A 12,423-nucleotide genomic window follows, 5' to 3' on the forward strand; every position below is an offset into this window, starting at 1 on the left:
CATCCTAGGTAAGCAGGAAAAAAAAATGTCTTCATGTTTTTAGTCAGAGTTAGAAGTTATATCGGAGAGGCCTTAAAAACAAGACAGTATGTGAATGTGGTATCATTGAAGAATGGCTTTTAAGAGATTGAAGGCTTCATTACATTAGATCGGTAATGGCCTCCAGAGGAGATGTATTCTTCTCAGGAAAGAGATGTCTGACAGTCCAGCCAGCTCCGTCCACCCCTTCACCTTACACTTGAGTGGCTTGAGGTACAGATTTTATTCCATACTCCTTCCAATAGCATGCCTTAGGTCAGAGAGACTTTGTGCTCTCCTTAACAGACTCATCAAATGTTTCTTGTGTGCCTGCTGTCTGCCAGGCTTTTCTGCTTTGAAATAAATGTTGAAGGGGCTGAAGAGATGACTCAGTGGCTTTAAAACAGTTAATGCTCTTCCAGAGGACCCAAGTTCGGTTCCTCAGCATTCACATCAGGTGGGTCACAAACATAACTCAAGCTATAGGGAATCTAATACGCCTGGTCTCTGGAGGCACCTGTACTCATGTACACACACACAACACACACACACACACACACACACACACACACACACAAAACACACACACACACACTTTAAAATGATAAAAAAATAAAAGTTGAGTGAGACTAATCAGGATTTATTATATACAAGTATGAAATTATCAAACCAAACTTAAGTAACTACAGCATGAAGGCTTCAGCTGGCTGTGATGGCATGGACTTGCATGTAACTCCAGAAATCTGAAGCAGGGAGCTCAGGAGCTCAAGGGTATCTATCCTAGGCTACATGGTGACCTAGCTATATGATGTCTTGTCTGTAAAGTAAAATTAAATCAAAGGGGAAAGCCACGCCCTCTCTTGCTCAGAAGGTATGCATACTTCTCATGCTGATTGGGTCCAGGACTAAGGTCTCCTCATCTCAAAGACTGAGTTCTGAGTGTCCAGTTTGGTGACCTCACAGCAGGGCCACAGAGACAGCTTGATGCAAAGGAAAGAAACCTTCATGTTTATCAATGCAGATTGCTTATTTATTTTTAAACAGTAAAGCAATTAGGTTTCAGGTACTGTGAGTCCTTCACACGCTTCCATCATCAGCCTTGCTTGCCGAGAGGCTGGTAGATTTATCCCTAGCAAAGAAGAAACAAAAGAATGGAACATCTTTCCTTCCTTCGACTTTTGACCTTGCAGCTTATTTGCAGAAGCCCACTCCCTTTAGATGTGAGCAGCTGAGGCTCTGGGCTCTGGGAGGCAGCAGAGATGGTCTCCACGGATGAAGGCAGAGGACCACTGTCCTCTGTAATGAGGGATTTTATACTGAGACATTCTCAGGCCAGTGAGGGCTGGCACCCAGCTGGCTCAGGATTCCCTGAGGTTCTGGAGGCTTCTGTTTGAGGGACAGCACTTTCACTGGGTTCTGGCCCTGGAAACCTGACAGGTTTACCTGGTCCACAGGGGTGCAACCTTTGACTCCTGCCTAATTAAGCTCACAGGCCTGAGATAGTTAAAGGAAAAACAACAGGATTTAGCACCTGCTCCTCATCTGTGGATGCTGCCTCCTCTCTGCCACATGTCATGTGGGTGCTATAAACAGCAACTCCCTCCCTGGCCTTGGCTTTTAATTTCTGAGGAGATAAACATAATTTATTGATCTTTTATATGTGTGTGAGCAGGAGAGCACATTTATCTTGTGATGGCAAAATAAAAGGTGTTTGTGTGGAACATTCTATAAGTCACCCATCGAAGGGCACTTTCATTGCCTGGGAAGTCTTCAGCATTCCCCAGTAATTGCCAGAGTCTGGAACATATTCATAACGCACTCTTTTGTGAGCCAGAGTCTCCAGGCGGTTCCATTAAAGGCCCCTTTGTATTTGGTTGCTTGTTTATGGATCTGTTTCCTTCCTTCTTAAGATGATGTCTGCTACACTCCACGTCAAGAAGTGTTTTTATGTATAATGAATGAACAGCCACATGAGTCATGTAAACCTCAGCCCTGATGGATCTTTTCAGAGATTTCGAACCACACTTCCCCAAGTAGCTCATCTGCTGAAGTCAGCCTTCCCCATATACCCTTTCATTCCTTCTTGACTTAATTCCTGTGAAATTTTGTTTCTATGCCTCTGTGGTATCAATGAGTCCCCCCACCCCGACCCCTTGCATTGTAAAATTAACAGAGCAGAGAAACACTACATGTCTTGGTTTCCTAGCTTGTGTGTGGGTCTATGCTGGAACTTTTAGAAATAGTAAAAACTCATTCGAAATCAATTTGGGAGCATGCTAGGAGTAACTAGGATGGATAATGTAATTGATGAGTCACAAGACAAAAAGTAGAATCATGGAGAAAGATGCCTGTTATTTTTCATACCTGACTCAAGCTCATTTCAGAGATGGTGTCAAACAAAAGTTCTCAGCCATATATGAGTGATATCTTTCTGTTAGAAGTTATTAATTCATATAGTAATATTCAGTTGATAAGTTCTTCCTTTTCCTTTCCATGTTTAAAGACATCAAGGAAAAATTCATATGCTGTAACATGTACTTAGATAAAAGGTAGAATAAGTTTTATCAGATGTCACAGCCTGCAGGTGTCACCCCAGAATGCTCCAAGTTTCCTTCTTACACAGGAATCCCACCTCAATCATTGGCCACTGTTGTTACTTCCATGACCAACCATTAGTTTTACCTGCCAGATAGCCCTTTGTCAGTGTGATTATACATGTCCATCATTTGAGTTCTTTCACTCACTATAATGGTTTTTAGAGTCATTCATAAAGTTGTACATTTCTGCATTGTTCAATAGTACTCATTATATGACCATGCCATGACTCAAATGTCACTGTGTTTTTCATTGAATTCCACCTTAAGCTTGAAAGAATTAAGACATCAGTAAGCATTCCTGTAAAGCATTTTTGTACTTGTATGTTTCCATTTATCTTTGATAACTACCTAGGCATGGTAATATTGCTAAGTCACAGGATATGTGTAACTTGAGAAGAAATTACCAGCACAGTAAGAGAGAATTGTCATAGTTGGGGTTTATATTGTTGTGATAAAACTCCATGACCTAAAGCCTAAAAGGGTTTATTTTGTCTTCTGTTTCCATATCACAGTCTGTTATAGAAGAAAGTCAGGGTAAGAACTCAGGACCTGGACCTGAGCAGGAGGAGCTGTTAAAGAAGTCAAGGAGGGACACTGTTTACTGCCTTGTTCCTTATGTCTTGCTCAATCTGCTTCCTCACACAACTCAGGACTAGCTGCCCAGGGGTGGTACCATCCGCAGTGCATTGGACCCTCCCTCATGAAAATATCACATGGCTTTGGCCACAGGCCAATCTTATGGGGACATTTTTCTCTTTTCCCAGATACATCTAATTTTGTATCAGGTTGACCAAAACCAACCAGCACAAGGGTCCAGTTACTCCTAACCCTTGCTAACTGTGTGCACAGCCCATCTCTTTGACCATAGTCATTGTAGTGGGTGTATGGTGGCATCCAATTGTCTCTTTTTAAACGAACAATATAATTACATAAAAGCCACTGCATTTAATATGTAATTCAGCGAGTTTTGACAAGTGTATATCGAATACAGAATTAATATATTTGTCTTAGTTACTGTTCTATTGCTGTGATGAGATACCATGGCCAAGGCAACTTATTTAAAAACAAAACAAAACAAAACAGGTTGAATTGGGGACTTGCTTACAGTTTCAGAGGGTGAGTCCATGATCATCATGGCAGGCAGGGATGTCCCTTGAGCAGTAGCTGAGAGCTTACATCTTATCCATGAGTTGGAGAGTGTGTATGTGTGTGTGTGAGAGAGAGACAGAGACAGAGAGAGAGAGAGAGACAGACTGGACCTGGTGTGGGCTTTTGAAACCAGAAAACCACACTTCCTCCAAACACACCCATAGTCCCATGATCTCAACCTTCCTAATGGTGTGACCCTTCAATTTAGTTCCTCATGTTGTATGACCGCCCCCATCATAAAATTATTGTCATAGCTACGTCATAACTGTAATTTGCTACTATTATGAACCATAATGTAAATGCATTTTTTGAGACAAGTTTGCCAAAGGCACTCGACCTACAGGTTGAGAACCGCTGGATTAGGATTAGTAATTAGAAGGAGTAATAGTCTTCCCCAAACCACCAACCAACTGGGAACCCAGCATTCAAACACTGATCTATGGGGGCTGTACTCATTCACACCACCACACCATTTATGACCCCCCCAACCTCATTTCTCTTTTTAAGTCAGCTCCACACTATAACAATAGACTTGTTATCTGTTGTTTTAATTGTGCCTTTACCTGGCTTGCCAGAACTCATCAGTATTTTTCTCAATTGAAAATTGTACCAGTCATAACTGTAAAGTTTTAAATTACATTTATTTATTTACTTTGTGTGTGTGTGTGAGCTCATGCCTGTGTGCACATGTGTGCTCACAGGCACATGGGCATACCTGCCTGCGTGTGGGCATGCATGCAGAGGTAAGGGGCCATGATGCAGGAGTCTGTCCTCTCCTTCCATCATGTGTGTTCCAGAGACTGAAGTGAGGTTCTGAGACTTGTTGGCAGGCGCCTTTACCTAAGCGTCTTGCTGTCCCTGGTTATTTTACTAGTCCATAATGGAAAACAGGAGTTCCTTCTGCCTCCTCATTTCTGAGGCATTTCAGTTCCTCCTGAACTCTTTCCAGTCTTTTAGCCAATTAAGAATTGGCTTTTCATTTCCCATTTACCATGGAAGATTACAACGCAGCCTTCCCATATGCCTCTCCAGCTCTATGTACACCTGGTTTTCAGTATCTGTTCATCTCTAGCATGTTCTTTGGATAATTATGCCTGTGTGGTTCCAGTGGGAAGAGGCTGTGCCCTGGTCACATTTCTTTCCCAGAGGTAATCCCTTTTATCTTGACTGCCTCTGGCCTGACCTTTGTTTGGTGCTCCTCGTATTTGACAGAGTGTTTCCCTCCCATTTACATGCTCAGCTATTAAATGATCATTATCAATGTGATTCTTCTTGGGCCCTGAGCTGCATGCCAGCCTGACCCCCTCAGATCCTTTCTCCCCCCATGCACATGTGCATTTTTCCATGTCATTCCTGTAGGACTCAATTGTTCAGGGAGGGAAGCTCAAGGGTCAGGGTACATTGACCATTCCTTCTTCCATTCCCTAAGGTTTTCCTTTTAAGACTCTTCCTATACCATAGAGTAACACTATGTACCATTCTTCCGTTCTTGCTCTTTGCTAGTGAAGCCATGAGCAACTCAAGCTGCTTCTAAACATGTTCTCAGTCTTCTTATCACTTCCCATTTTCAATGTACCCACCATTCTCCCTGTTTCTACTATTTCTCATCTCTCCTGTCCAGTCTTCTGTAGCAATTTTTGGTTTTGTTTTGTTTTTTCTAAGCACAAGTCATGATGCATTTAAGCACCCTCTTCCCCTCCAATGCTTACCATTAGGCTAAAGCTCCGATTCCACAAAAGTACATGACACTTTTGCCTGGGCTGACACTTCTGCCTGTGTGTTAGTGTCCCCAGGATCCTTTGAGAAGCTCTGAGTCTAGGCTTGATTAAATAAGACTGTCTGGGGAGGTGGCCCAGCCTTCAGTGTTTTATAAGCTTCCCTGGCGAGTGCAGTGGGTGCCCAGAATGGAGACCCACATTCCCTCTCCCCACCATGGTGTGGCCCTCTCACCTTGAGGTTTTTCTGTCTTTGGACAGAATTCTTGCCTCATAGCCTTCTCACTGGATTTGCTCCTGTATGGAAGTTTCTTTCCTTGTCATTTTCCGGCCTGGTTCCTTTTAGTTTCTCAGAGTGAACTGTTTTTGATCATCTTATCTAATCTAACTTCCCGTATCCCCAGACAATGCACGTTAACCTCTGAGCTCGTCATCTTAGTTCTGTGTGCTCAGCTCATTTATATAATCTACATGATAACCAACACTTGCTCTCTATGGTTTAGTATTTGTTCAACTACCACAGGTAGGGACAGATACCTGTTAGGTGGAAGCCAGAAAGTAGCTCAAGGGACAGGTGGATGAAATGGGCAGATGCTAAAACCTGCCCCCCCATCTGTCTCTGTCTGTCTGTCTCTTTGTCTCCCTCTGTGTCTGTCTGTCTGTCTCTGTCTTTCCAGATAGTGTTTCTCTATGTGGCTTTGGAGTCTGTCCTGGTACTCATTAGACCAGGCTAGCATTGAACTCACAGAGATCCGCCCGCCTCTGCCTCCAGAGTGCTGGAATTAAAGGCTTGAACCAGCACCACTTGGCTGAGATGGTCGAGTCTTGACTGATGGTGATTATATAGGGCTAGGTAAAGAGAGTAAATTTGCCTGTGGCCTTGGGAATTTGGGTAGTTTCAAATGAGAGGAGACTGGGGACAGTCCCCAAGTAACTGAAAAATGACTTCTTACCCTAGAAGTGAACCCATCTTGCCACAGTGGCTGAACCTTATTTCTGGGGACTCATTTGACTAAAATGTAGCTAAGACTTACCCTCTGGCCTGCCTGTGCCCCACTTTTCCTCTAGTTGTGATTACATGATAGTTTCGGAACATACTGGCCGTTTCATACTCCCAGTTCTCTGCTTGACTATAGACACTCTTGATATACCACTCACTGCCTCTTCGCATCATGATGTGTTCCGAAGCCTAACAGTAAACTCCAATTATGATCACTTAACACTAAGTATTGGAAATTAGTGGGAAAACTGTGTTCTTGTTTGCATTGCAAGCCAGTTTCATGATGTAGGAATAGCAAACACCTGTGACCATAGCCTTGGGAATTATTAGCAATCATTAGTAGTTGCATTCTTAGAGTTCTGACAGTAGGAATGCGATCAAGCTCCCAGTTGTCGATTAGGTGCTTACGGTACTTGCTGCCAAGGAAAATGAGTGTTCACTTTGACAAATCCAGAATAATAATTTCATACTTTTTTTCCCCTAGCAATTATACATAGACCATGACTCTCGAGATAAGGTAGAAGGGTTACATGGAAATCTTTTCCCCCACAAGATGACAGGTTTAGGAAACATAATTTTGTGATGAGTAAAGCTCCATTTACAGTCGCACAGATACATTCTTCCTGGTAAGCGGGTCCAAGTCTATATATTATGACTTCTTAGTTTTATACGACTTAAAAGATAAAAACTGCTTCAATTACTCTTTCTCAGCATGGCCTCCAGCTCTGCCCTTGGTCTAGGGTGACACCAAAGCCAGCCATTCACAAAAAACTTTTTTCATATCTTAGCAGAACAAGGAATGTTCAGTGCATTCTAGCCTAACCTAATTGCCTGCACATTGGCTTCCTAAACTGAGGCTGGTATTTCTGTTGAAGGATCTTTTTCTTAACCATGTAGCCTTGATGCAGACTGTAATTCCATACCAAGGCCCTACTCACACACTCTCTGCAACACATAGCAAATTCTTTATAGTTTTTAGTTTCGGGGACAATTTAAAATTTGTGAAAGTGGTGTTCAATCTGTAACCAAAGAGGCAAACTCAATTTTCTACTTCTAACATATAAAAACACAGATTAATGAGACATTTTCTGGTTGATATCTGTTTTTTATACATATTCTTTCATACAGGACATCCTGACCTCAGCTTCTCCTTCCTTCACACACACACACACACCCCTGCCCCCGCCTCCCCCCATCCCCATTCTCTGCTCCTTCAGAAAAGAACAGGCCTTCCAGGAATATCAACAACACACAGTATAACAAGATACAGTAAGACTAGGCATAAACCCTCATTGATATGAGGTTGGGTGCGGTAGCCCAGTAGAAAGGCAAGGGTGCCAAGAGCAGGCAAAAGTCACAGGTACCCCCACTCCCACTGTTAGGAGTCCCATAAGAACCCCAACCTAAAGAACCACAGCATGAATGAGAGTCAAGTGCTCTTAACTGCCAAGTCATCTCCTCAGAGCCCTCTGTGCAGATTTTAAGTCCTGCGGTTAGTTAGAGAGTGTGGCTATAAAATAGGTCTTCACTGTAAGAAGCGGAATGGTTCAGTGTAAGGCGGTGGTTCTCAACCTTCCTAACGTTCATATTGTGCTGACCCCAACCATAAAATGATTCCCATTGCTACTTCATTCTGTAATTTTGCTACTGTTATGAATCGTATTGTAAGTATTTGTGTATTTCAGTGATCTTAGGCATCCCCTGTGAAAGGGTCATTTGACCCCCAAAGGGGCCACAGCTCACAGATTGAGAACTGCCCATCTATGGCTTCATAGGTACTGATCTTTTGGTTTCCATTTCAGTATTGCTGGTAGATCATGGGAATGTATGTTGCTAATGTTTTGGTTTTTTTTTTTTTGTTCTCCCAGAAAACATAAACATGTCTTTGTGTTCTCCCCTTCCCAGGCTGGTACAGAGGATATGCTCTCCAGAACAAATCTAAAAAGGTATGGCACATTGCTCCATTTCTTAGTTACTTTGACTGTCCACTAGCTCTCTGTTGTGTTGTGGGATCCCTTTATTAGTTATCTCTAGATCTAGTTTGCTTTCTTTTCGATGACTCTTCCTTTAATCTGAAAACAAAGACTTTGGCCCCAGTGCTCAAGAAGAATAGGGTAAGTTCCATGGACATGTTTCCTGGGACTTGATTCAAGAGAAGACCCCAGACTTCCTGCTGTCTACCCTTGAAGCCAAATAAGGCAGTAGGACATTGCCAGTGTTGTAGGGCCCTCTGTCAAGGAGGAAGGGGCAGGACCTACTTCCCTGTGTCCTTTATATCCAATTCTACACTGCCTGAACAGACACTGCCGGTCACCTGATTCATCCCATCAAACCAGAGTAGTATTTTCAGTCTGTGAGGCCCATGGTGTAACATGGAGTTATTTTAGTAGAGTATAAACAACTCCGGTAAACAGAAAACAAAGCTGAGCAACAGACACTTATGAACAAATTTACCTCAGGTATTAATGTTTATGTGGTTCATGCCTTTTGTATTTTTTGTTTGGTACTGGACTATAAATGTGTTTCTTATGATTCAGGCAGAGTTTGAGAAACACTGGCCTGTTTGGTTTCCTTTCCCAGTTGTCAGGGCAGCTCATCATCAACTAACGAAAGGCAGTAGCTATGTTAACATGCTCCTGGATTTGCTTTAGACCCGATCAGCACTTTTCCTTTGATGTTGCTTGCTGGGGCAGTGCAATGTGCCAGCACTTTCTTTAGCAAGAACAAAGTTGATAGGGCTTTATTATTTCATAGTTAGCTCATGTGCCAATAGCAGAGGGTGAGACAAACAAATTTATCAGGGCAGAAAGGGTAGAAAAAACTCACATTTCTTACTCTTTGACCACATCATGGGCCAGATGTAGTCCCATGTAGGTTGGCCTGTGAAACCTCCAAATCTCAGAAGAACCTAGAGCCTTCAAATGCCTACCTGCTAGGTAGAGGTCACAGAAACCCAAAGGAGAGTGTGACTGCAGTTGATGACTCTTCAGTCTTAGTGTTTGCACACTTGTGTATACACACCCTTTATTCACTCTGACCGTTTCATTAACCTAACAAAACAAAGGAAGCCTTGCTGTCCCCACAGGTGCCAAGTCTCCCTGGTGTGAGTTCACTTGTCCCTGCCATGCCCTAGCGGCTAAGCTTTTCTGCCCCCAGTCAGAGTCCTGTGCCACATGCCATTTCCAACTGAGTTGTTTTCACTGCTTTTCTTGCTGACTTCAGCATCCCCTCTGTTCCAGTAGAGACTAGTGTGGCAGTCAGATGTGCTGGCGTGATGAGAGTATGATAGGACTAGATTGAAGGCCTCAGGGAAGCTGATGCCTGGCATGCCCACTCCTGCTGTGTGTGGGTTTAGCCCTGTTAGTAGTTATTTTTACTCACAGTTGTGGAAGTTGAGTTTTCAGAAAACAGTAGGAGTTAACACTTCTGGGTGACAAGATGGCTCAGCAGGTGAAAGTACTTGCCATACAGACCCAGTGACCTGAGTTAATCCTGGGATCTCACAGTAGGAGAGAACCGACTCTTGAAAGTTGACCTCTGACCTCCACCAGAGTTCTATGGCCGCCCACCCTAGACGGCTTTACAAGTTAAACTTTTTTGCTCTGAATTTGTGAGAGACAAAGAATACCCAGGCCACTTGATTCTCAGTCCTTTCCTTTTGTAATTTATTATGTAAAAGGGAGAACAGAAAATGTCTCAGACAAATCATATGCAGTCCGAAGGACAGCTGGGCCTGTGGTGTACTCCTGGTCCCAGCTACACAGGAGACTGAGGCAAGCCCGAGGAACTTATCAGTGCCCTGTTTTCCAAATTATTTGAATGTCAGACACTTGCCTAGCATGCAAGAGGCCCTGGGTTTGATTTCACCACTATCACTGCAATAACAATGACAACAATAACAACAACCAAACCCAGTAGGTACTGTTAAAACAAGGTTCCAGACCCTTACCCTACATTAGGATTTGTTCCAGCATAGAAGGCCTCCGTTTAAAGACATTCTGTGTTTTCCTGATATATCTGCATCCATGTATCTAGTGTTCTCTCTGGTCTGACTGCAATACTAGATGGTTCAGTTACTGTCTATGTATGTGTTTGTAACATTGCTGGGTTTTTTTGTTGTTGTTCTTGTTCTTAAAATCTGTAAGCTTAAAAACTTCACCCTTTGGAGAAAACTATTTCGGTAAGAGCTCCTCTGTCCCTTGATAAAGATAAAGAAAAGCATGAACAGAATTTGGCACAGTGACTGTGCACTGTTTTTTTTTTTTTTTTTTTTTTTTTTTTTTTAACTAAATGATCTTTCTTTGTGGAGATCCAAGAAACAAAGATGGAATTAAAGGCATCAGTTTTGAATTTTGTTGAGTGTGACACCCCTTCATTAAGAGATGCAGCCTGATAGACAGCCTCTTCTATGCTGGCCCCTCCTTTTCCTGTCTTAGGGGAAAAGCTATTTGAAAGGACAATTGTTTTCGTGGAAATTGTTGGTGTCATTTATAAGCCTACCTAGCCATTTGGAGTGGTGATAAAAGGAAGTTGGTGGCTTTACAAATTGAGAAAAACTAGAGCCTCAAAGAAATTGGTCATTAATCTTGGCAGGACAGGATAACATAGAGAAAAATCATTAGTTGGAATTTATTCAACTGAGCAGGTTACATTGAAAAAAAAAAAAAACCAGAAAAAAAGGAAGGCAGAACTGAGAGACATCAGAAATTGTAAGTCTCTTGTTGGCTCTGGCCTTCCCAGAGAAACCAAATGACCATGGACAGCCCAGTGCCACCAGGACATGATGCTGCTGCAGACACCAGAGCAGTGAGATCACAAAATGAACAGGCTCTGGGCATCCGCACCTCTGTGCCTGCACACCTGTGTAAATCATCTGCCATGGGCAGCATCAGTGCCTTACAGCCATCATTTGTTTGTTTCTGAGGACCTATCAATGCTGGCTCCCAGGGCTTAGCGCAGATCACTCGACAGACTATACATTCAAATTAAAAAAAAACAAAACAAAATAAAAAAATAAATAAATAAACCCCTTGATTTGAAAAATATTTTGCAGAATTTTCCTTTGCATTAACAGTGTTCCATTTGGGGGTTTTGTCTTTGTTTCTTTAGTTCTCAGTATTAAACCACACGCATCTTAGTCACGTGCCCTACTTTCGAGCTGTGCACCTAGCCTCAGCAATGGTATAGCTCATTTTAAACTTGTAACTACTATGTTAATGTATACTTAAGAGCTTTTAGTACTTTCATCTATTTTTGTGCTTATGCATGTGTGCACACGCATACTCATGTGCAATAGTTTGAATGTGGAGGTCAGAGGGCAACCTACAGAAATCAATTCTCTCCTTCCACTGTGTGAGTCCAGGGATTCAAACTAGGGTTGTCAGGCATGGCAGCAAGCACTTTCACCCACAGAGCCATTTTGTTGGCCCATAACTGCGGCTTTAAGCTGATCACTTCTATCCAACCCCTTTTCTGTTGTCAAGAGTTCTTCGCTCTTTTAATGTGCCTGTGTGTGTGTGTGTGTGTGTGTGTGTGTGTGTGTGTGTGTGTGTGTACATGTGGAAGCCAACAGTCAGCTCCAGTATGTGGTTCCATGATATTTTTTGAGACAAGTTCTCTCACTGGCCTGGAACACACTGTCTCCACTTGGCTGGCTGGCTGGCCACCAAGTCCCAGGGTTCTGCCTGTCACTGCCTCCCTAGCTCTGAGATGACAAGCTTGACTGTTGAGCCCAGCTTGTGTGAGCTCTGGGGATTAAGTACAGGTCCTCATGCTTGCATGAGAAGTATTTTACCCAGTGATCTACCTCTCCAAACCCAGCTTCCTTTTAAGTCGGTGGTTATGCCTTCTCCCATTATTATACATTGTACCTCATATGTAGAGGCAAGCATTATGTGTCAATGAAGGTTTTTTTTTTTCCTCCCTTAGATTAAAAAATACGACT

The 12,423-nt window shown here is 42.8% G+C and overlaps 1 protein-coding gene across 1 annotated transcript in view; it reads left to right on the top strand.

The window, feature by feature from the left end:
• The window catches only part of Dock5 (dedicator of cytokinesis 5), a 180,710-nt gene that overhangs the window by 60,201 nt on the left and 108,086 nt on the right, over window positions 1-12,423 (top strand). The window contains exon 3 of the mRNA XM_051195461.1: window positions 8,385-8,425. Coding sequence (XP_051051418.1) covers window positions 8,385-8,425 — 41 coding nt within the window. The remainder of the gene's footprint in view (window positions 1-8,384; window positions 8,426-12,423) is intronic.

Source organism: Phodopus roborovskii, unplaced genomic scaffold, assembly GCF_943737965.1.
Source record: "Phodopus roborovskii unplaced genomic scaffold, PHOROB, whole genome shotgun sequence".
NCBI classification, from domain to species: domain Eukaryota; kingdom Metazoa; phylum Chordata; class Mammalia; order Rodentia; family Cricetidae; genus Phodopus; species Phodopus roborovskii.